Here is a 25,359-nt window from a genome sequence, read left to right as displayed (position 1 = left end):
TAATAAACTAGGGCACTAGGAACAGTTTACTATGTATAAACTACATACTATAATCTGTGTAGTTTATACACAGTAAACTAGGGAAGCCTGGCGTACTACAGTCCATGGGGTCGCAAAGTCGGACACGACTGAGTGAGTGAACAGCAGTATGCGTGTATGTTAGTCCCAGTCTCCCAGTCTATCCCACCTTCCCTCCTTGCTAACCGTAAGTTTGTTCTCTACTCCTGATGCATTTTCAGTGTCTTTTGTTGGGTTCCTTCTGGTTGGCTGTCTTGCGGTCCCTGGGACTGAGTTCGCCTCTCTGCTTTCACGTGTAGGGAAACTTCAGACATGCCAGCAGCCAGGCCCCCGTGTCCCGGGAGGAGCTGATGACCGTGCTGTCTAGACTGCAAGGTGTGCACCTCCGGGGCCTCTACTTCACCGAGACGCAGCGGCTCACCCTGAGCGGGGTGGGGCTGGAGGAGGCCTCGGAAACAGGAAGTGGACGTCGAGCACAGAGCGTAGAGATGTGTGCCTGCCCCCCTGACTACACAGGTGACTCATGTCAGGTAGGAGCTGCCCCTCAACCATCGAATGCCCTGGAGGGCTCTTGGGGCTGGTGCGCCTGTCTGCTGTCCAGCCCTCTTGGATGGCCTGGAGCCCTCTGACCATCAAACAAGTTTCTGCTGGGGGTCTAGCGTGTTATCTTACCTGGACCACCTGCAGGTATTAAAAATGAAAAAAAAAAAAATCACTTGTCTCAAAACCCATCAGAAAGCATTAGGAGCTCAGTGGATCCTGGGGGTTTCAGAAATCTGGACTTTCTGGGAGGCAGGAAGGAAGTAACTGTGCACATCCCAATATGTGAGCCACTGCCTTCCCGGGAGCTGACCCAGGGTCCTCCTGCCTTTCCTTAATCCAGGGCCTCTTTCCAGCACCCATCCCCCTATGGAGTTATAGTCCAGAAAACGTCCTGATTCTTCAGGGGAAGTTTCAATCCAAGCTTCCAGCTCACAGCAGATCCTCAGTGGAGGCCCAGTCAACTTGACTGTCCTCTGTGTGCTGTAACATGAAACTATTTCATATCTCAAGCTGCAAATATTTCCTTTTCCCAAAGAGAGGGAAAGAAAGCACAGTAGGTAGTACAATGAATAGGAAATAGCAAACATTGTCATCTTGAGAATTCCAGACGCCTGTCGGATATGCAGTTAGCAACCTCCTTAACTTCCCCTCCCGACCCCTGGATTGCAGAAAACCCTAAAGGTGATCTGCCCATCGGTTCTTTTTTTAACCTGAAGGTATAATATTTTTGCAGATTAAAATGTGACCTATTTTGCAGGCTAAAATATAATATACTCGCTGTAGTTTTCTCAGGATTCCTGCCAGGTAACTTTTAGTCCACAGGTGGCTCCTTTCTTTGTCCCCCTGCCTTCTCTGTCTTTTGTAGCCCGATTAAGTGAAATTCCTAGCCCAAGGGAAAGAGAGGGACCTCTGGCTCACCACCCTCCTGCCCAGGGCGTGTTCTAGGCTCATGACTCAGCCTGTGATTTACAGCTTCGAGTGCCGTCTCAGGGGTGAGGTGGGTAGAAGGTGATGCCTGCCCCACCTGGCAGGAATTACAGAGTGGCGCGCTTCCCTGCGGGACTGTTATGTGCGCGCTCTCCCAGGCTGACTCACAGGTGAAGTTTACAGGTGGGGCCTCCTGCCGCAGACAGCCTGCCTTCTACCTGAGTCAGCCCGGCCTGGGCAGCGAGCAGGAAGGGCAGGTATAAGAGGAAGAGGCAGAGGTCTGCGCGCAGCCAGCAGGACGCCCAGGGACTACGATGCCCCCGGCAGTGAGGTGGTCTGCCCGGAGTGCAGGATGGCTCTGGATCTTTGGGGCAGCCCTGGGGCAGTGTCTGGGGTACAGTTCACAGCAGCAAAGGGTAGTACTTCCTCCATCTCCGGGTCAAAACCAACAGCAAGCAAGTTATGTGGAGCTTAAGCCCAGCCAGGTAACGGCCCTTTTACGTTTTGCTTTGGGTGGGGAAGGGTTCCCAGCTCCCTGAGATTTCAAGGCAGGGTGATGAGTGAGAAGTGGGTGGGCTGGGGGAGGGGCCGATGGCTCCCCCATCTGCTGACTGGCAGTGTTCATTTCGGTGCCTGACAGATCTCTCTCCTGGGCTGTTAACCACAAACCCTATAAACATCAGCCCACCTGGAAATGCCGAGGCAGCTAGAGTTTGAATGCCTGTGGGATGTTCATGTCTAGGAAACTTTGTGCCCTTTCTAGACGAACCCAAGGCTTAGGATAAGAGTCTGGATGCCTGTAGGTTTCCAGGTTCTGCTTGGGAGAAAAATTGCCCATAAAGTAAACTCTGAGCATCAGTGGAATCCCTATTTAAGATTAAGAAAATTGATGAGATCAATTTTGTGTAATACCTAACAGATGTGCTTCAATTAGCCGGGCATTAAACATTCATAAATTCTGCTTTCACTGTATTTAAATTTCCTGGATAGTACCTGTATATTCACAGAGAAATAAACGCTATGGCTGCTAAAGTGATCCAGGAAACTTGATAGAGACATCATTTTATCATTTGTACTACAAAAGTTTATTGGAAAAGTTATCCTGAAAAATTGTGACTTAAAAAATTATTAGTTGCAAAGTCTCTTTACTGAAGTAACATGTTGGGACACATTCGTTTTCATTTAGAACAAGTCTTCAATACAGCCTGAATAGTTGAACAGAATCGTATGTTAAATGTAGGGTTTGTGTGCTTTACAGAGGTGAGAAAATAATTATATTCCCATAACTGACAAATGTTCTGAGAGTCACATGATACATAGTTCTGGTGGAGTGTTTTTCTATTTCTAAGCAAAAGCAAATTAAGATGGGTGATTTACCTTTAATCAGGATAGACCATCCTCACCCACCAAAGAATATTTAATTAAAGCTTTTACTGGGCATGTTGTCATAAATAAACCATATATATTTATTATTTAGATAATTTGTTCTTTATTAAATCAGATAATTTTATAATCATGTAATGGGGTATATGGTGATAATTATAAGGCCCTTATGCCTTCTTAGTAGAGATTTTTTGCAGATACGATCATACCACCACTGGCTGAATTAAGTTCAAACGTATCTCTCAGTTGTGCTTTCAGCTCGAGAACATTCCTTTCATGTTTGGATTCCCTTAGACAAGCCCATTCAGTAATCTAAGTTGTTGTAGTGCATTCTTTTGCCTCGACATGGTTCCTAATAGCTGAAGGGAAAATTGTATTGGAAATTATATATTGTTATTGTGTATGATTTGGCATCATTTGTCTAGCTTTAGAAGGAATTTCTAGCAGCAACTGGAATATTCAGCTCTGGGGAGTGTGTGAGCTTCTTCTCATCATCATCATCATAATTCTTCTCATCCACATGAAAAATAATAACTTGCAGCATTACACTGCAAAAAGGCAATATAGAGGAGATAGGGTTAATCAAAGCAATGTTGAATAAGAGGAGACCACACTCACGGAAATTGCCTTAAGCTGGGTCTTTGTGTTCAGTAGGAACCAAACATCCCTATCAGGTTCTGTACAAGAATGCAAGCTGTTTCCTTTCCCCAGGGTTCCCAGTCACCTGTAGTCTGGTGAGTAGCAGTGAATGGGTACCACCAGACCTGCCATTATTGATTAAATCCCAGTGGTGATCCCACCTTTCCCCTCCTCCCATCCAGCTCCCCCACGAGCCCAAATCCACACTTGGAGTGGCTACCCAAAGAGAACTTGAAGGGATTTGCTCAGAGGTCCTCCCCCCTGGCAGACTGAGGTCCTGATCCTCTTTGCTTTTTCAGCCTTCCGTGCCTCCACTGGCCCTCAAAACGATTGGCTTGAGAAGGAGAGGCACCCAACTTCCACAGTCCACCCCCCACACCCCCTTTGCTCTGATTTCCCCACCACACATCTCCCATTCCACCACAAACTCCACCAGCTACTTTCACATCCACCAAGATGTGAAAACAACAGAAAACCTGATGGAAAAAGCAAGTGAACCTGGCTTGCATTGGAAAGTAGAAGTTCACACACTGACCAAAGTAGGGAAGATAGAAAGGTCAATGCTGGACGGTCAGGATGGTCACCTGCCTTGGATAATAAATTTCTTTCTTTGTATTGACTAAATGATTTGTTTGCAAAACAGGGATGCAGCCCTGGATACTATCGTGAGAACAAAGGCTTATACACCGGATGGTGTGTTCCCTGCAACTGTAACGGGCATTCCAATCGCTGCCAGGATGGCTCGGGAATATGCATTGTGAGTAAACTGATGCTGGAATGTTACTAACAAATGATCTGTGTATTCCCCGTCCCCCTCCACTAGGCCTCAGACATCAGACGTCACCTCTACCAAACCCTAAATAGAGGTGATTATGTGAGCAGGGGATGGGGTGGGGCAGGGGCACGTGCAGCACCAGGTAACCAGGCTGAATTACTTTACACTCACTTTTCCCTCCATTTTTTTTCCTAAAGATTTCTTTTCCTGTGTACCATTTTTAAAGTCTTTATTGAACTTGTTACAGTTTTGCTTCTGTTTTATGTTTTGGTTTTTTTGGCTGTAAGGCATGTGGGATCCTAGCTCCGCAACTAGAACCCTCACTCCCTGCATTAGAAGGCGAAGTCTTAACCACTTGACTGCCAGGGAAGTCCCCTTTCCCTCCATTTTAACATGCGCCGTCAGAGAACGTTCTGTCTGAGCAATTAAATTACACCTTAGCTTCTGAATCTCACTAGATGATAATAATTGGTAGATGCTGGGGTTTAACTCTTGCCATGCGTGTGTGCTAAGTGGCTTCAGTCGTGTCCGACTCTTTGCGAACCTGTGGACTATAACCCACTAGGCTTCTCTGTCTATGGGAATCTCCAGGTAAGGATACTGGCGTGACATCCTTGCCATGCCCTCCTCCATCTTTCCAACCCAGGGGTGAAACCCACGTCTCCTGCAATTTCTGCATTGCAGGCAGATTCTTTACCCCTGAGCCACCTGGGAAGCCCTAACTCTTGCCAGGATATAGTAAACCAGAGCTACGCCTTTGGACCTCAATTTTGTTGCAGTGGAAACAGTGTCAGACTTTATTTTGGGGGGCTAAAAAATCACTGCAGATGGTGATTGCAGTCATGAAATTAAAAGACGCTTACTCCTTGGAAGGAAACTTATGACCAACCTAGATAGCATATTCAAAAGCAGAGACATTACTTTGCCAACAAAGGTTCGTCTAGTCAAGGCTATGGTTTTTCCAGTGGTCATGTATGGATGTGACAGTTGGACTGTGAAGAAAGCTGAGCGCCGAAGAATTGATGGTTTTGAACTGTGGTGTTGGAGAAGACTCTTGAGAGTCCCTTGGACTGCAAGGAGATCTAACCAGTCCATTCTAAAGGAGATCAGTCTTGGGTGTTCTTTGGAAGGACTGATGCTGAAGCTGAAACTCCAATACTTTGGCCACTTCATGTGAAGAGCTGACTCATTGGAAAAGACTCTGATGCTGGGAGGGATTGGGGGCAGGAGGAGAAGGGGATGACAGAGGATGAGATGGCTGGATGGCATCACCGACTCGAAGGACGTGAGTTTGAGTGAATTCCGGGAGTTGGTGATGGACAGGGAGGCCTGGCGTGCTGCAATTCATGGGGTTGCAAAGAGTTGGACACGACTGAACAACTGAACTGAACTGAGCTGAGCTGAGGTGGGGCAGGAGGTTGCAGAGAGGAGACCTCATTGCTGTCAGATGAGCAGTGGCTTAAAAAATTGATCAGAGGAGAAGGAGATGCTGTCAAAGGCTGAAGGCACACTCTCCATCCATCAAACACTAACCTGCATGGCTGCCAAGGCAGTGCGTTTATAGGGGAAGACAGGCAAGGGGAGTCCCAGTGGTTTATGACTTAGCCACCAGAAAACTATCTTCTTTGGGTATGTTTTAGAAAATTCTCTCACACAAAACTAGGTTCTCAGGAGATTTTTCTCATGCATCCTGAAGCAAAACAGTTTTTATTCTGCTATCTTCCTCCCTATCATCAGAGGTCCCCCCTCCAGTAGCCACGGCCTCCCCAGTTAGAAGGAAGATGGACAGTTCCAAGGCAAGGAGGCCACATTGGTGCCTGAATACAGAGCCCCCACTTCTTTGGAGTGGTTCAGAAATGCATTGTCCTGGCGAGGGCTTCCTCTGCATTGTTCGAGGCACCTAGAGTGTGTTTCAGCTCTTTGAGTTCCTAGACTGTTTTATGCCCATTCAGCGTGTCCTGAGGAGCTATTTCCCCGGCAAGACAGAACAGGCCAGGACAGGAAATTGTTGTAAAGAGCATGACAGAATATTCTGTAGGATTTTAGCCTTATAAGTTCCGAAAGTGTAAGAGATGTCAGGCAGTATTATTTTTCAGCTCTTTGGTATCTCATGTAATAGTTTGTATTTCATACTGTGTGATGTGTGTAACACAGGTAGACACTGTCATTAAAAATACTTATCTTGCCGTTGAGTCATTGCGAGGCCACTTTATAAATGCTGCCAGAGAACAAAGGGAGTTTTCTCTGTAGTCCATCCACCCAGTGAAGGAATCACTAGTGAGAGTCATAGTTCGTGTTTCAATCAAACAACAAGATTCTCTTTTTCACTTTTGTTTGCAGCTCTGTCTTCCCCTGTCCTTGACGGCCACGTGCCCTCTAGAACTGATTCATTCAGGGAACCCTTGCTGAGTATTTGCTCTTATGGGAAGGACTAAGCTAAGTGCTGGGGTTAGAACCATCGGACATAATCCCTACTCTCAGGAGGCTTGCTGTCTGGTGGGGGGTGTGCGTGTGTACACACATGTACATGTGCACACATGAGCACACACACACACGGGTGCAGCTCAGCGGCAGGCCGTGGGTGCTGGCCCTGCACTCCAACATGGCCCTTGCCCGGGAGCCGCGCATGCAGCCCCATCCTCAGAAAACAGAAACAAGGAGACCCAGCCCTTTTCGCTGGCAGACGGGACGGTTCTTTACATAGGCCTCCGCTTCCCGAGGTCCAAAGTCAATTTTGAAGTCTGGGACCTTCACACATGTGCATCTCTCCCTGTCATTTCAAGTATAAGCTTCGAAGGGTAAAAAGAAATCAGCCCACCCCCTGGCAGTAAAGCTGCATGTGTCCAGCGGGGAGGCAGCCGAAGCCAGTGACGTGTCCTGTGGGTGCCGTTGGCCGGATGGAGCTCTGATGACCGGCTCCCTTCTCTCCGCCGAGGCCCTGCTGTTCCGCCTTCTCCTGGCCGCTTTCTCTCCCTTCCTCTGCCTTTGCTATCCATCACCTGTCAGCTCCCCTTTGTTTCCAGTTCCTTCCCTCCTCTCTCTTCTCATCCTCGTTCTTCAGTTTTCCTCCTTTTTATTTATTTTTAAGGGAATTCTACTTTTCAGTTTTCTTACTTTATTTTTTATGCTTAACACATGTGATTGCTCAGTTGTGTCTGACTCTTTGCAACCCCATAGCCAGGCTCCTCTGTCCATGGGATTTCCCAGGCAAGATTACTGGAGTGTGTTGCCACTTCCTGCTTCAGGGAATCTTCCCGATTCAAGGATCTAAACGTCTCTTGTGTCTCCTGCATTGGTACCACCAAGGAAGCCCATTTTATATTTATTTATTTTAATTTATTTATTTGACTGCCCCAGCTCTTAGATGAGGCATCAAACTCTTAGTTTCAGCATGTGGATTCTAGTTCCCTGATCAGGAATCGAACCCAGGCCCCCTGCATAGGGAGTTCGAAGTCCCAGCTACTGGACCACCACACTGGTTTTCCTCATTTTTATTCCCTGCTGCTGGAGCCTGTCTCCCCCTGCCTCCAGGATGATTTATCTGAAACTCACAGCTGACTCGGGGGTCCCCTGAGGCTCACACCCAGACGTTCACACTCCTCAGACAGCCTCAGGGCCCCTTGATCTGTGCTGCTGCCTCTCCAGCCATATCCTGCCCCCTTGCACTTCACCCTCGGGAACACCAGCTGCTTCAGGTTGTCCATCCACACCACTGATCTCCTGCAAGACTGAGGTCCTGTGCACACCGGCCCCCGTGCCCAGTGCGCCCTTCCTCCCTTCCCCACCCAGCTTGCTCTTCTCCTTCTGTCCTCCACACAGGCCTCATCGCCTCCCTGAGGCTCCTCTTGGTATTAGGGCATGCTGCCAACACCTTTGTCATCGTATTCCCCACACTGTATGAAGATGTCTACTCACAGGGTTCTGTCTACCCCCGAATCAGGGTACCAGTCTATCTTGGCGCCCCTGCACCTAGCACAGCTGAGCAGCTAGTTCATGCACAGTTTGCTGTCACATGGACCTTGGAAAGCACATGCTGTGAGGGTGGATATGGATTCATTCATTCACTCATTTATTCACAGTAAAACAAGGAAATCTGATAGGTAGATGCCTCAAATTTGCAGGACTGAGGAAGATGCTTTCAGATGATTTCAGGGTAGATGCTTTCAGCTGAGAGTGAGTGGTATTTCGGACATTCTTATGGGCTTTTTATCAAGCAACTCAGTTTCTAACCCCCTTCTATGCTCCTCTCCCCGTGCCCCTCTAAAGGCCCAGAGTTCAGAGGGGTTTGGGGAGGGTTTATCATAGGATTCAGGTCACCTCACCACCATTCTTGCTTCTCCACATTCTTACTTCCTCAGTGTTTTCAGCTCAGAACTAAGTTGACATGGGACTAAAGCATCTCTCTCCAGGCAGCTCTTCTTTAAAATTGTCATTTGGAGCTATAAAGGAAAGGAAACTGGGACTTTCCTGGTGATCCAATGGCTAGGACTCTGAGCTCCCAATGCAGGGGGCTTGAGTTCCATCCCTGGTCAGGAAACTGGATCCCACCTGCCACAACTAAAAGATCCTGCATGCCACAACTAAGACCCCGCATGGCCAAATAAATAAACAATAAGGAAAGGGAACTAACGTGAAGAGGGGAGCACTTAGTTCAAAAGGACGAATGTTTCTGAGAGAGTCAGGGAGGCCGAGCAAAGTAAAGGTATAGGAAGCTGACAGCACCCTCACCTGACACCCCCGAGAGACTCCTCTCTGGATCCTACAAGTCCTGATAACCTTGGAAAGTGGGTATTATTTTAACTGTACATTTTAGGAAAATTAGAATAGTATATACATCATCAGATCAGATCAGATCAGTCGCTCAGTCCTGTCCGACTCTTTGCGACCCCATGAATTGCAGCACGCCAGGCCTCCCTGTCCATCACCAACTCCCGCAGTTCACTCAGACTCACGTCCATCGAGTCAGTGATGCCATCCAGCCATCTCATCCTCTGTCGTCCCCTTCTCCTCCTGCCCCCAATCCCTCCCAGCATCAGAGTCTTTTCCAATGAGTCAACTCTTCGCATGAGGTGGCCAAAGTACTGGAGTTTCAGCTTTAGCATCATTCCTTCCAAAGAAATCCCAGGGCTGATCTCCTTCAGAATGGACTGGTTGGATCTCCTTGCAGTCCAAGGGACTCTCAAGAGTCTTCTCTAACACCACAGTTCAAAAGCATCAATTCTTCGGCGCTCAGCCTTCTTCACAGTCCAACTCTCACATCCATACATGACCACAGGAAAAACCATAGCCTTGACTAGACGAACATTTGTTGGCAAAGTAATGTCTCTGCTTTTGAATATGCTATCTAGGTTGGTCATAACTTTCCTTCCAAGGCGTAAGCGTCTTTTAATTTCATTGCTGCAATCACCATCTGCAGTGATTTTGGAGCCCAGAAAAACAAAGTCTGACACTGTTTCCCCTGTTTCCCCATCTATTTCCCATGAAGTGATGGGACCGGATGCCATGATCTTCATTTTCTGAATGTTGAGCTTTAAGCCAACTTTTTCACTCTCCACTTTCACTTTCATCAAGAGGCTTTTTAGTTCCTCTTCACTTTCTGCCATAAGGGTGGTGTCATCTGCATACCTGAGGTTATTGAGATTTCTCCCGGCAATCTTGATTCCAGCTTGTGTTTCTTCCAGTCCAGTGTTTCTCATGATGTGCTCTGCATATAAGTTAAATAAACAGGGTGACAATATACAGCCTTGACGAACTCCTTTCCCGATTGGAACCAGTCTGTTGTTCCATGTCCAGTTCTAACTGTTGCTTCCTGACCTGCATACAGATTTCTCAAGAGGCAGGTCAGGTGTTCTGGTATTCCCATCTCTTCCAGAATTTTCCACAGTTTATTGTGATCCACAGTCAAAGGCTTTGGCATAGTCAATAAAGCAGAAATAGATGTTTTTCTGGAACTCTTGTGCTTTTTCCATGATCCAGTGGATGTTGGCAATTTGATCTCTGGTTCCTCTGCCTTTTCTAAAACCAGCTTGAACATCTGGAAGTTCATGGTTCACATATTGCTGAAGCCTGGCTTGGAGAATTTTGAGTATTACTTTACTAGCGTGTGAGATGAGTGCAATTGTGCAGTAGTTTGAGCATTCTTTGGCATTGCTTTTCTTTGGGATTGGAATGAAAACTGACCTTTTCCAGTCGTGTGGCCACTGCTGAGTTTTCCAAATGTGCTGGCATATTGAGTGCAGCACTTTCACAGCATCATCTTTCAGGATTTGGAATAGCTCAACTGGAATTCCATCACCTTCACTATTTATATGGACCTTCCCTGGCAGTCCAGTGGTTAAGACTCCACACTCAACCACTTCCACACAGTGTAGGGAACACAGGTTCAATCCCTAGCCAGGGAACTAAGATCCCACATGCCATGTGGCATGGCCAAAAAAGTTGATTTATTAAAAAATACCGAGGCCTAGAGAGGTGAAGGGACTTGCCCAAGATCCCACAGCTATGGAATGTTCAAGTGGGATTTTAACCCCACTGACCTGGCTCCATGTTGCCCTTCCTCCCCATGATAACACCAAATAGCTGATGGGAGGGCAATTACACCATTTTTCTGGCACCAACAATGATTGGTTGGGTAGGAAAAGCATATGATTAGCAAAATCGATATTGCTATGTCAGAGGGGGTTGAGTTATAATTGTGTGAGTAATTAAGATGACAGCAATCTCAATAGTAATAAATGTAATAGGTTGTTATTAATTTTACTGTTTCTCTCTCCCAAGAACTGCCAGCATAACACTGCAGGGGAACACTGTGAGCGCTGTAAAGAGGGTTACTATTGGAACACCATTCATGGATCCTGCAGAGTCTGCCCATGTCCTCATTCAGACAGGTACTGTAGACGTTTGACAATAATCTATAAAGACAGGAAGTATTGAGTTGGCAAAAGAGTTCATTTGGATTTTTTGTAGCCATGATGGAAAAACCCGATTTAACTTTTTTGGCCAACCCAATAGTTTGAAGGGTGTCTAGGGTTGGGGAATGGGTGGTGGGGAGAAATGGGAAGGGGCTGTTAAATGGCATAAAATTTCTTTCAGAGGTGATGAGAATGCTCTAAAATTGCTTGTGGTCATGACTGCGCGATTCTGTGAACACACTAAAAGCCATTGAATCTAACATTTTAGGTGGGTGGATTTGTATGATATGTGAAGTCTATCTCAATAAAACAATTTTCTATTTTAAAAAAGGAATAGACAAAAAATGGAAACAAAACCAAACAAAAACAGACTCTCCAAGTTGTGTTCTTCAGGGTTTTGCCTTTTCCTCTTTTCTTTTGCTCTTCATTTAATGTCTAAGCAATTTATTGAGCATCATCCCTCCTCCAGATGCTGGGGTAACTGCAGTAAAGAAGGCTGGCAAAGACATTAAGCTTCACCTGAAGAATGGGAGGAGAGAGTGGGGTTATTCCTCAGTAAAATGTGCACAAATCAGTCTGAAGTATAACTTCAGAGATGGGCCACACCACTGATAAAAGGGTTATATGATAGATAGTGGATTCTTTACAGAGGGTGGTAGCAGGGCTTTCTGGAGTTGTTGGGCAGGGACTCAAGAGTGATGAGGTGGAGTACCAAGACAATATGATGAGGGTCCATGGCAAGGGGGGAAAAAACAGATGAGAAAACTCCTGTGATGATGAGTTTGTGGACAGTAAGAAGGCATGGATGGCTTGATTGCATTGAGAGAGAGCTGGCTGGGAGATGAGGTTGGTGGGACAGCCAGGGTACAGATCCTGTACCTTTCAGGCTAGAGTAAGGCACTTGGATGTTAAGGACTTTTATCCTCAGTGTGATGGAAGCCACAGGACAGTTCTGAGCCTCAGAGGGATGTGGTCTGCATTATCATCCAGGCTCCAGTAAGGTCAGTAGACTCTGTCGGTAGAAAGCCGTCATTTTCCTTTCGTGATAATTCGTGTTCAGTTTGGCTTTGGCACTTTGTCCTACTCTTGCTCATCATCACTTGTTCACTGTGAGTCCAGACAAAATATAAACAGGTAACCAAGTGAAGCAAGATTTGATATGAAAAATCAGAGTGATGGTGATCAAGTACCAGTAGTGCCCAGGTTCAGGAGCAAGTGTGGACTGCAAGGCTGGCTGATATCAGCTGAGCTAGCAGAGAAATTGGCCGAGTCTTAAAATTATCAGAAGCCACCTGCCCAATGTGGCTTTTCTGGAGATGCATATTTGAAATATCCACCCTGGTTTGCTATCTGTGTGTTTGATACTCCTTAAACCTGCCCGGTCCTGTGGCTTTATTTGTAAAGGGATCTATCACTTGACACTTGCCCAGGCTTGTTTGAACAGAAGCTGGAGAGAGTAAAAAGCTGCAAGATGTTCACAGTGTGCTTGGGGAAAGCGTTTGATCTTTGGTTGCAAAGCATGCTATCATCAAGGTCAGCTTTCAGCTTCTGTGTAGTTGAAGTAACACGCAGTTCCTAGGATGTATCAGTAAAATCCTATTTTTATCTAATTCTCCTTCCAGCAATATTAATACTGCTGACAAATTTCTAACTGTCCCTTTAAAGGTGTAACTCTATATCTATCCAGTTGTCCAAGAGAAGCTTCCAAATAAGAACTCTTTGAAACTTCCCTTGTGGTCCAGGGATTAAGAATCCACCTTCCAATTCAGGGGATGTAGGTTCAATACCTGGTTGAGGAACTAAGATCCCATGTGCCACAGAGCGACTAAGTTCACATGTGTGCGTGCTAAGTTGTGTCTGACTCTTTGCGACCCTAGGGAGCCCACCAGGCTCCTCTGTCCATGGGATTCTCCAGGCAAGAATACTGGAGTGGATTCTCCAGGCAAGCACTCCTCCAAGGGATCTTCCTGACCCAAGGATCAAACCCGAGTCTCTTATGTCTCCTCCATTGGCATCGGGGTTCTTTACCTCTAGCACCACCGGGGAAGCCCAACTAAGTCCATGAGCCGCAGCTAAGATCCAGCACACCCAAATAAGTAAATAGTTTTTAAAATCAGAATTCTCTTACCAGCTAGTGATAAATGGAGTTATTTCCCCTCACATCTATGTCAGTGCAATGTTCAGTGGTCATAGATGTTTCTTCGTAAGGCAACAAGGACTTTTTCATGGTCTCTTGGTTTAATTTTTTTTTTTTTTTTAAGAAGCTTCTATAAATACACCAGTTCAGAACTAAAAGAAAGAGAATAGAAGTTGCAACAACCTGATTGGAAAAGTGTGGAAATCAGCAGGGACCATGTCTGCAGAGCTAACTGGGCCCAAGCATGATCTGTACTTTAGTCCCCTATGGGACTCTGGGTGGGCCTGCCCCCACCGCCGAACCCTCCACACAAAATACTTTTTCTTCCCAGAAGGGATTGTGCCCAGTATAAGATAAAAGAACTAGAATAAGCAAGGAGGGGAAAAAAAATTTTTTTTAAAGAATCAGAACTCTCTGTTCTTCTTTTCTGCCCAGACTTGTTTGATTCCTTCCTTGTTATTTCTGGAAAAAGTGCTGTCGTCACCATCTCTTCCCAAGTGCGTTACTTTACTCTGTCTTAAGGGAAGGAATGTATTTCTCCAAGCCGAAAATAAAAATGCCTTCAGTCCCTATTCACCCAGATTTGCCCGATGTCAGCTGAAATCATTCATTATTCTCTCGACAAGTTTTGATGGGCAAAATTTTCTTCACATGAAAGGTACCTGGACCCTTGGTTTCCAGTTTCACTTCATGTGGCAAAAAATAATGAGCATAAGAACCTGTGGGTTTATGTTTCTACTGGGGCTTTTTTCTGTCTTTTTTTTTTTTAAGTTTTGCCACCGGCTGTGTTGTGACTGGGGAAAACGTCAAGTGCTCCTGCAAACCTGGATACACAGGAACACGCTGTGAAAGGTGGGTGCCGCCCTCCCCCGTGCCCCCCTTCTCTCCTCCTCCCCCCATCTCACAGGTGGGGTGGGCTCTGCGGGCAGGCTGCTACAGGCACCCTGGGTGTGGGTGGGGCTCAGAGCTGGGGTGGGGCCGCTGGTTTCTCTGAGGCTGGGAAAAGGTCTCTTGGGAAAAACACAAGCCTGTCACTTCATAAATCATTAACTTCCTTCTCTTCCTTGCTTTGTACCTGTGGAAATTTGAGAATTAGGGCCAATATGTCATAGTCCTATACACTCCAGCAAATGCCCCTGTATCCCCCTGTGCTTACATATATGCCTACATATCCCCACTCCCACGCACACTCCTGCATGCCCCTCCCCAGACATATATCTGCGTATTCCTACCACCATCGAAACTCAAACTTCTATCCCCAAATATACATCCCTGCTTGCCTGTACACAAACATGCAACTCTACATGCTCCCACACATGCACACGTATCCACAGCCCTACACACACCCCCCTGTTAATGCACACACGACATTATGAACACTGGCAGGACAGTCTGTGTCTCACTCATTTCTGAATCCCTTAGTGCCCAGTGAGCTACTATTCATATAATAGGTATTTAGAAATGTTTGGGAAACAAAAGAATACATGTTACAAAATGGAAGGTATGTACTTGATTATAAAGGCCGCAGAGGCAAGCTTGCGTTTTTCCTGAACAATATTTCATAATTAGCTATTCTGCCCAGTTATTGTGAAGGGTACAAAAGATACTTGTTATCTAGACAGGAAGAGAGCACACATACATTGATATCTGGGAAAGTAACAGTAAAATGAATCATATGGATAACATTTAAAAAATTTAAATAACTATCATAAGATCAGTACATAATTATAAAAAATGTTATAATTATAAATTATGAAAATGATGTAACACAGATGCGTGTGTGCTAAGTCGTTTCAGTCCTGTCCGACTCTTTGCAACCCCATGGGGTGTAGCCCGCCAGGCTCCTCTGTCCATGGGGATTCTCCAGGCAAAAATACTGGAATGGGTTGCCATGCCCTCCTGCAGGGGGATCTTCCCGACCCAGGGATCAAACCCATGTCTCTTACTATCTCCTGCATTGGCAGGTGGGTTCTTTACTGCTAGTGCCACCTGGGAATCCCCATAAAATAGGTGAGCCAAAAGCTAATAAGGCAAAAACTAGTAAGTTCCACACCCTTCCAATTGCCCTATGCTCACACCTGCCCACCTACAGTGCTATTCATATTTCTTCTGCCTACAGAAAACCATTGTTAAAACTTTTTGAAGGGAATTCCCTGGTGGTCCCCTGGTTAGGATTCTGTGCTTGCACTGCAAGGGACACAGGTTCAGTCCCTAATTGGGGAACTAATATCCCACGTGCGGCCCCCCCCAAAAAGTTGTTGTATGTTCTTACATGTCAGTTCTATATGCACAGACTTTTTCTTTAAAAAATAATGTAGATTTCAGTTTTGCTTTTTGTTTTGACTTATTTTCTCATCTAATTATATATTAGTAATCTGTTTCCATGCAGGGTTCCCTGGTGGCTCAGATGGTTAAGAATCTGCCTGCAGTGCAGGAGACCCAGGTTCGATCCCTGGGTTAGGAAGATTCCCTGGAGAAAGAAATGTCAACCCACTCCAGTCTTCTTGCCCAGAGAATCCCATGGAGAGAGGGAGCCTGGTGGGCTACAGTCCATGGGGTCGCAAAGAGTCAGACATGACTGAGTGGATAACACTTTCATTTTCAGTCTGTTTCCATAACAATAAGTATTCATTGATAACATCATGTCAGGGCCAGGAAGTTCCACTTAAGTTCCATCATCCCCTGACTCTTGTCCTTGGAGGTAGTTGGATATAAATGTTTATACCTATTTTGGTTTTTTGGTTTTATATCGCCACACTGTGAGGCCTATGGGAATCTTAGCTCCCCAATAAGGGATTGAACCCATCCCCCCTGCATTGGGAGGATGAAATCTTCACCACTGGACCCCCAGGGAAATCTCTGTTTTTGAACTTTTGTGGTTTTACTTCTTAACTTCAAATCTCGATGTTAGTGAAATATTGGAACCTCGCCTTTTTTATGGTGTTGCTTCTCACATGGCAGATAGACTTAGGGTCAACATATAAGACAAAAATTGACCAGAGCTCAAATAACCTTGACTATTCCAGTATTCTGTGTCTCCATAATCCAGGGGGGCCTCGCTGCATGAAATGTGCATGGCATCTGGCTACATCTGGAGCCACACTCTGTAGGGTGAAATGTTCATGTGAGGAGAGGCACAGGGAGACCAGCCCAGCTGAGGGTGAGCAGGCTCACATCCCTCATGTTATGCTCACCACAGGATGTGTGCTCACAGAGTGATGGGGACACAATCCCATACGCTCATGCTTTCATCTCTCTTTGCCTGGGTACCGTTAGATGAATTAACTGAACCTTCTCCAGGGGGTCTCCCACATTGCAGGCCAATTCTTTACCAACTGAGCCACCAGGGAAGACATTCACTGAAGCTGCTGCTGCTGCTGCTGCTAAGTCGCTTCAGTTGTGTCCGACTCTGTGCAACCCCATAGACGGCAGCCCACCAGGCTTCCCCGTCCCTGGGATTCTCCAGGCAAGAACGCTGGAGTGGGTTGCCATTTCCTTCTCCAGTGCATGAAAATGAAAAGTGAAAGTGAAGTCGCTTAGTCGTGTCCTACTCTAGCGACCCCATGGACTGCAGCCTACCAGGCTCCTCCATCCATGGGATTTTCCAGGCAAAAGTACTAGAGTGGGGTTCCATTGCCTTCTCCATCACTGAAGCTACATATGTACAAAATTTCTGTATGGACTTGGATTTGTACATTTTATTGGGTTCTTGTGCTATTATCACTTCTGAATCATTTCTGAAACTATAAAATGACTGACTATTTGGTTGAGCCAGGTTCCCTTCATAGAGCTTAAATTGTTTCCTGGACTGTTCTGGCATATTGTTTTTCTGGATAACTTTAGAAGAGTTTTACCAAATTAAACACACACACACACACACAATCAATTCAACTGAATTTCATCGTAAGGGGGCCTACTGTGGACTAGGAATATCTGAAACATTTTATGGACAAGGTGGGACTTACGTAGGTCGAGGGAATGGCTAGAGCCCAGTGGAGCTGGGAGGTGGAGCTGGAAGACAGCTTAGGTCAGGGAAGTAATGTAAGCAAGTCCAAGGGCCTCGAGGGTTCCTGCCATGGGTGGAAGAGGGGACACTCTTTTTATGGGCATCAGCTGAGGGTCTGGACACTATCTCATGGTAAAAAGGAGCAATTCAGTTTTCTTCTGTTTTTCATTTCTGCAAGGGAAACCTAGCTCACGTTTGTCTCACATCTATTAGTCATTCTTTCCCTCAATGAAAAATGGATGGAGATCCTAGTATCTGCCTGGCACTGTGCTGAGCATTAGAGACACATGAGCAATCAGAGCAGACTCTCCCCTCAAGGGTTTTCCAGTCTAGTGGTAAATAGGCACACAAAGGGGCTGTTGAAATAGAGAAGGTGAAAGTGTTAATCGCTCAGTCGTGTCCGACTCCTTATGACCCCATGAACTGTAGCCCACCAGGCTCCTCTGTCCATGGGATTCTCCAGGTAAGAATCCTGGAGCAGGTTGTCATTCCCTTCTCCAGGGGATCTTCCCAACCCAGGGATCAAACCCAGGTCTCCTATATTGCAGGTGAATTCTTTACAGCCTAAGTCACCAGGGTAAGCCCTAAAACAGGGAACTGGGCTAAACCAGGCTGCAACAGGAGGGGCATCCCACTAGAACTGAAGGGGGAGGGGCGGAAGGGGCAGCCACCCTGAGACAGGAAAGATGGGTAGAGTGGGGAGTGGGCCTGGGAGGGTCTTCCAGGCTCCATGATTTGAAAGCTAAGGGGCTCCCATCTGGGAGAGGCTTCCTAATTTAATGTTCCGTACAGTTCTTCACAAACAGTGAAGTGGAAAACAGCACCAGTCTGGAGGAGACATCCATTTGGCAGGCAGCTGATTGGAAAGGGAAATTCTTAATTAACAGTAGTCTCAGCTTAGGTTTGTTACATTTGATCATACATCAAGGGAGCAAGTATTGTTTAAAAAAGAAACAAAACTTTTCCATCGCTAAAAACTTTTCTATCGCTTCTCGGCCTTTTGGCTAACATCAGGTGTAAAACACTTTTCTACAGCTTAATGCCATTTTAATGTCATTTTCTCACTTGTTAGACATTTATTGAGCACCCATTCTGTGCCAGGCTGCCAGGCATCGTCAGCCACTAGTGGTTAGCGTGGCAGTGATAAATACAAGCGCAGTGTGGAGTGAAGAATAAGGATGTACGCAGCACAGCTGTACAGAGGGTGGGGGAGGGGCAGGGAAGGGGTCCCAGCTCACATTCCAGCCCCGCCCCCGCCCCATGCTCTGGGACCAGTGTCTCCCTCCGCTGTTCAGAGCCACAGATGACAGAAGCTCTCTCTGCTCTTCATTTGCTGTACCAATGTCATCTATGAAATCAGGAAGTCCATTGTGTTTAGCCACTGTCGTGGCTAAATAAGAAGAAAGGCACCAGTTCAGTTCAGTCGCTCAGTCGTGTCCAACTCTTTGCGACCCCATGAACCGCAGCACACCAGGCCTCCCTGTCCATCACCAACTCCCGGAGTCCACCCAAACCCATGTCCATTGAGTCGGTGATGCCATCCAACCATCTCATCCTCTGTCGTCCCCTTCTCCTCCTGCTCTCAATCTTTCCCAGCATCAGGGTCTTTTCAAATTACCTTACTTAAAATTACATAAATATTCCAGAAATTTTATTCTGCTTTGCAAGATTAAGGAAGAAGCAGAATAAAATTTTCTGGAATATTTATGTAACTTTAAGTAAGGTATTTTGTAAATATGTATCTTTTACGTAGAAAGTTTAGATACAAGTGAGACACCTGAAGAAAAAGTATTTTAAACCCAGATCTTTTGCGTAGCATGGTTAGGAGGCAGAATATGGGGCTGGACGCTTCAAGGAAAGCCCTATTATTAGGACAGCCTGCTTAGTAGACTTGGATAAGCCACCTCAGCTTGGTTACCTTCCTGATAATTAGGGAATACATGGGTTTTCTACTTCCTATCCACTTTCTGAAATGTAGTCATTCCAAATGATACCAATTAATACATACCATTACATGAATATTTTCATCATGTCTTGAAGTGATAGTAGCTGCCTTTTACTGAGTGTCTGTTATGTGCAGGCATTGTACTAGATTCTTTACTGGGTTATCTTTTATCTTATATCCATCCACCAAAATAGATAAGGTTAGTACAATTTTTCATTCATTCATTCAACATGTATTTATGCTGCTGCTGCTGCTAAGTCGCTTCAGTCTTGTCCGACTCTGTGCGACCCCATGGACGGCAGCCCACCAGGCTCCCCCGTCCCTGGGATTCTCCAGGCAAGAACACTGGAGTGGGTTGCCATTTCCTTCTCCAATACATGAAAGTGAAAAAATAAAGTGATGTCGCTCAGTCATGTCCGACTCCTAGCCACCCCATGGATTCCAGCCCACCAGGCCCCTCCATCTATGGGATTTTCCAGGCAAGAGTGCTGGAGTGGGTGCCATTGCCTTTTTATATCTGATACCTAATATGTGCCCAGGCACTGCCCCAGGTGCTAAGGATGTATCAGTGAGCAAAACAGCCTCCCAAAATCACATCCTCATGGAGCTTACATTTTTATAAGAGGAATAGATGAAGACAGGGAGAAGGCAATGGCACCCCACTCCAGTACTCTTGCCTGGAAAATCCCATGGATGGAGGAGCCTGGTAGGCTGCAGTCCATGGTGTCGCTAGAGTCGGACACGACTGAGCGACTTCACTTTCAGTTTCCACTTTAATGCATTGGAGAAGGAAATGGCAACCCACTCCAGAGTTCTTGCCTGGAGAATCCCACGGACGGAGAAGCCTGGTAGGCTGCAGTCCATGGGTCACACAGAGTCGGACACGACTGAAGCAACTTAGCAGCAGGAGATGAAGAAGTGGAAGCTTGTGGAATCAGATGAAGAAGTGGAATCAGATAAGCCCAAGATTACATGCATGGTGGTGAAAGCAGGAATCAATGCAGCCAGATCTCACTGACTCAAAACCTGTGTCCTTTGCACTATATCACCAGTTTATCCATTGGAAACGCATATTTAAATTGCCTGGAAATTCTTTGATATGCAAACTTAAATTTGGGTTGCATGCATGCTCAGTCACTTCAGTCATGTCCAACTGTTTGTGACCCTGTAGACGGTAGCCTGCCAGGCTCCTCTCTATGGGATTCTCCAGACAAGAATGCTGAAGTGAGTTGCCATTTCTTCTGCCAGGGAATCTTTTCACCCCTGGGATCGAACCCTTGTCTCCTACATCTCCTGCATTGGCAGGCAGAATTCTTTACCACTAGTGCCACATGGGAAGCCCTAAGTTTTTGGAAGAGAGTCAAATGCCATATTTCCTTGATTGTATCAGTTCCATTGATAATAAGACAACACACACATACCAACTTAATGACAATTTGGGGGGTGGGGTGGGTAATAGAGTGGAAGTAGAATTTTGCTAATGAACATAAATATTTTGATTTACCTCCCAGTTCCAGAAACATTAACATGGGTTTGTTTTATTGTTTGAGAAAAGTAGAAACTCACCATCAAGGAAATATTATCTTTTAACTTATAAATAAGGAACTGACATTTCATCACTAAATCATCTAGAATAATAAAGCCTCGGGCCAAGGTAGCAGCTATAACTGCTCAGTTATTTAAGCCCCTTATGTATATCACTGCAGTAATTAGTGCAAATAAGTGTGAATTATGCAGAGTTGGAATAGTACAATAAGAAATATTAATAAAATCCCCCTTTATGCAAAAAATTGAAATTATATTAATTTTCCTTTTTTTACCTTTGAGGAAATTAGCTGTAAATTAAGCAGTATGTAATTGTGTCATATCTTCAGAAATTCAGCTCTTGCATAAAATTCACCCATCCCTAATTTCCATACTGATCAGACCACTGATTCCTGTTTGTGTTTCGTTCATCTGCCATTTGGCTGTAGGTATGTCATCTGCGTGTCAAGGGGGAAGGGAGAAATCTCTGCCTGCCTCCCATCCTCACCATTCCCATTCAAGTCACAAATATCTCTACTGAGATACATTCACTCACGCAAATCTATGTCAGCCTTTTCTCCCATAGGGTTACGATATCCCAAACAGGGAGTTGGAAGTTGAGAAAACTGGGTGGAGTCAATGACGCATTCTTTGGGTGTTTCCTCTCTTTTTCTGTATTCTGTGTAGGTGTGCTCCCGGATATTTTGGAAATCCCCAGAAATTTGGAGGCAGCTGTCAGCCATGCAATTGTAACAGCAACGGCCAGTTGGGCAGTTGTGACCCCCTGAACGGAGGTAAGATCAACTCACACCTCTGTTAACCTTGAACGGAGGTAAGATCAACTCACACCTCTGTTAACTTACCTTTATCAAACTGGTATATCATAGCAGACAAAGAAGCCAAACAGACCTTTTCAGGAAGCATGCACACAACTGCATGTAACAAATTGTGCCCTTGTTTTGACAAAGTTGGGAATGCTTAGGTAGTACTCACAGCTTTGGTGAATAACTTCAAGTAGGTTTTTGTTAAGGTAAATTGTTTTTAAAACTTCTTTAATTATAGCCAAAATAACTTTAGATCCTATTTCAGTGATTTTGGTGAGATCTCTCTTTGCATTATAAGGTTATTCTCTCATCAGCTTCCTTTGCATGTGTATCTGAAGAATCCAAAGTGCTCTTCTCCTAAAGCAGTAACTGTTCTAGAATGTGAGTGTATAATTGAGATGGATTTTACCTACCAGGAAAAAGACATTAACTGGAAGTTGGTATAGATGGATTAGGAGAAAAAGGAAGCTGGGGAAAAAAGGGAGAGTCTCCATTTCCTTCTTTGATGGAAAATATTTGCTGTCGTTCAGTCGCTAAGTCGTGTCCAACTGCAGCACGCCAGGCTTCCCAGTCCACTGTCTCCTGGAGTTTGCTCAAACTCTTGTCTGTTGTGTCAGTGATGGCATCCAAGCTTGTCATCCTCTGTCTAATGGAGAACATTAATGGATTTATCAGGAAAACGCCATTGATATAGTACAGTACCAAATCCTTAGATAAAATCTCTCATCTTATAGACAAGGTAAAGAACTACACCCTGGATGTGTGGATTAGATCTGCTCAAGTGACTGTTCCCAAAGGACTGCAGAGTAAATGGCTCCTTGGGTGCCTGCTTTCACTTTTTGGGGCGTCATGTGAGCTCCATCTTGTTCAATATCGTTGACCTGAATGGAAATATAGAAGGCCTGCCCACTCTGTTATCAGATGACACAAAGTTGGAGGAGCCAGAAAACACCTCCTATGACACATTTAGAATAAAATAGGTCCTCAACAGCCTGGAGTGAGGGGCCAGTTCTAACCAGATAAGATTATGTTGAGGCTTGCGTGTGGTCAGTCCTGTAGTGATAAGTGAGTCACAGCTAAGGTTTCAGTCAGTGGTTAGTTTGATATGAATCAAGAGAGTGACATGGCCCCTTAGACGCCTTGTACTGTCTCCACCGAGTTCTGGTGTCCAGAACCAGGTGGCTTACTGTTCCCTGGTCCGGTGCCCATGCAAGCAATAGACACGCTTCAATTTGTTCAGAAAGACAGTGAAGCTGTGAAGGGACCTGCAGCCCTGTGGAGAGGACAGTGGAGAGTAGACTTGGAAAGGACGGATCTGAAAGGGGCATGTGTGGGAGAAGGGTGGGTCTCTTTCTATGTGACTTAAGGGCTGGAACTCGCTTCCGGGAGTGGAAGCTAGAGGGAGGCCTATCGTAAATCATTCTGAGTAGGAAGTGTCAGATGTTTAAAGATGAAAAGGACTGGCTTAGAAGGAGATGAGTTATCTACTGTCTCTGGAGGTCCTTGGAGGTGTTCAGGAGACGTTTTAATATCAGACACATCATACTTTGAGATGGATGCCTTTTCAAGCCTCCTTGTCCCTACTCTAATAACAAAAATAAGCAACCTGAAGTGAGGATGGTAACTGTTTGTTCCTCGAATGGAATAAAATGTTCACACGTGAGACACATTTGTTCCTGTGGGATTCCCTCCCCCCCACCTTTTTTCATTCATTGGTTTTTTTTTTTTTTTTTTTTTCTACCTAGTAATGGACAGATTCCTTGGTGGTCAAAACTCAAACTTGTTGAGAAAATTGCACTGATAAATCAATCCTCCTCATAAGTCAAGTTCCCCATAGACTGTTCAAGGTGCTGTGTTTGCAGAAGTTTGTGAAGGAAATAAAACCTTGTTTCCTGCCTATAAGGAGTTCATGGTCTAATTGAGGAAATAAAGTTGACACAGCTATATGTATATATTGTTGTTGTTCAGTCAACCAGGCCTGTCCGACTCTTTGTGACCCCATGGACTTCAGCACGTCAGGCCTCCCTGTCCCTCACCGTCTCCCAGGGTTTGCCCAAGTTCATGTTGATTGCATCCAGCGATGCCATCCAGCCATCTCATCCTCTGACAACCTCTTCTTCTTCTGCCCTCGATCTTTCCCAGCATCAGGGACTTTTCCAATGAGTCTTTTGTTCACATCAGATGACTGAAATACTGGAGCTTCAGCTTCAGCATCAGTCCTACCAGTGTCCTTTCAGCATCAGTCCTTCTTATATATACATGTAAGAGTGAACAAAAGGGTTTTTTTTTTTTTTTTAAAGGATGAGTAAGAGAAACCTATGATTATGTATAATAAAGTGTACGCAAATATACACTGGGGACACATTGATTGTCTTTGAGTCGTAGGATCAAGGATAATGTTTTATCTCATTTTTCTGATCTTTCCGAATTTTCCATAGTAAACTTATGTATTTTTTTACAATGAAAAGCAAACATGGTTTAAAACGTATCTGTATACAAACAAAGTGTAGAGTATTGCCTGCCATTGAGAACACACCTGAAGGCCTCCTTGCTGCATGTTTAAGAAAGTTTCGAGTTTAGAGTTTTCCTTTGATGAAGTTAGATGGTTTTTCAGAGGGAAATGAGAGGACATTTCAGTATTAAGGATGCATGGTATGGGGAAAGGAGTAGAAGTTAGCAGAGTGAAGAATGTCCAAGGATGACCGTTAGGCTTTCCTGTCTGTAGCTGAGAACCTCAAGATTTAGCCGTAGCTAGTCCACTGTGTGTGCATATCTCCCTTATAGCATCTGTCACACTGCTGTAAAATGTGTCTACCTCCCCTGCAGGACCATTACGTTCCCTGACCATTAAGGAGCATTAGTTCTCTGACCAGAGATTGAACCCGCGCCTATAGGACAGCAGAGACTTTGTCTTCTATCTTTGTATTCCTGCCCCTAGCACTGGGCCATGGAACTTAGGGAGTGCTCAAAGGCACTCAGTGAGTGTCTATTGAATGTTCTCGAATGATATTGGAAGAGACATCAGCAGTTGTATAAGAGGCCACCAAATGAAGGCAACAGTAACAAGTTGGAGTGTTAACTTCATAGGAATCACATGACCCTTTGGAGAGAAGAAGCAATATATCATCAGAGAGGCCACAAGAGACATTCCTGCAGCCAGACTGCTGGGATCCAAGACAGCTCTCAGAACAGTGGCCCCAAGGGAAGGAGGGAGAAGGGAAGAGCTGGCGATACTGGGTGGTTGGGTGACTGAAATTTTCTGAAACTAGCTTTCCTAAAAGCCGAGTTAAAAAGTACATGAAGAGTAAGTTTAGTAGCACTGCCTTCTTTGTTTACTCCTCATTTCAGACTGCATAAACCAGGAACCCAAAGATAGTGGTCCCGGAGAAGAATGTGACGGTGAGTAAAGAAAGTGGCTCCTTCTTTCCAGGTTGTGGGGTTCAGCTTCAGATCTGTGAACCCCAGACTGTGACATGGGAAAGCGCTGGTGGGAGAAGGTGGGAGGAGGTGGAAGGAGGGCTGTGTGTGTGTGCTAAGTCGCCTCAGTCGTCTCCAGCTCTGTGCTACCCCATGGGCTGTAGCCCACTAGGCTCTTCTGTCCATGGGATTCTCCAGGCAAGAATACTGGAGTGGTTGCTATGCCCTTCTCCAGCAGGGCTACTTAGGGTCAAATCCAGTCTCTGCCAACTAATATCTGTCTGATCTCATGCCAGTGACCTTGCTTCTT

The 25,359-nt window shown here is 45.5% G+C and overlaps 1 protein-coding gene across 9 annotated transcripts in view; it reads left to right on the top strand.

Moving 5' to 3' along the window:
• Window positions 1–25,359, top strand: part of LAMA3 (laminin subunit alpha 3) — a 259,339-nt gene that overhangs the window by 173,410 nt on the left and 60,570 nt on the right. For 7 of the 9 annotated variants that reach the window (XM_086372933.1, XM_086372935.1, XM_086372937.1 and 4 more), the window contains 6 exons: window positions 318–548; window positions 4,154–4,267; window positions 11,063–11,172; window positions 14,105–14,185; window positions 21,496–21,602; window positions 24,981–25,031. In XM_086372933.1, the coding sequence (XP_086229059.1) occupies window positions 318–548; window positions 4,154–4,267; window positions 11,063–11,172; window positions 14,105–14,185; window positions 21,496–21,602; window positions 24,981–25,031 (694 nt within the window). Of the gene's footprint in view, window positions 1–317; window positions 551–1,597; window positions 1,974–4,153; window positions 4,268–11,062; window positions 11,173–14,104; window positions 14,186–21,495; window positions 21,603–24,980; window positions 25,032–25,359 lie in introns of those variants that run through there. The other 2 variants (XM_086372941.1, XM_086372940.1) reach the window with 2 other exon arrangements.

This window comes from Bos grunniens, chromosome 24 (genome assembly GCF_055505025.1).
Source record: "Bos grunniens cultivar Pamir isolate PY7600 chromosome 24, Bosgru_T2T1.0, whole genome shotgun sequence".
Lineage (NCBI taxonomy): Eukaryota > Metazoa > Chordata > Mammalia > Artiodactyla > Bovidae > Bos > Bos grunniens.
This window is presented reverse-complemented; position numbering and strand designations above follow the sequence as displayed.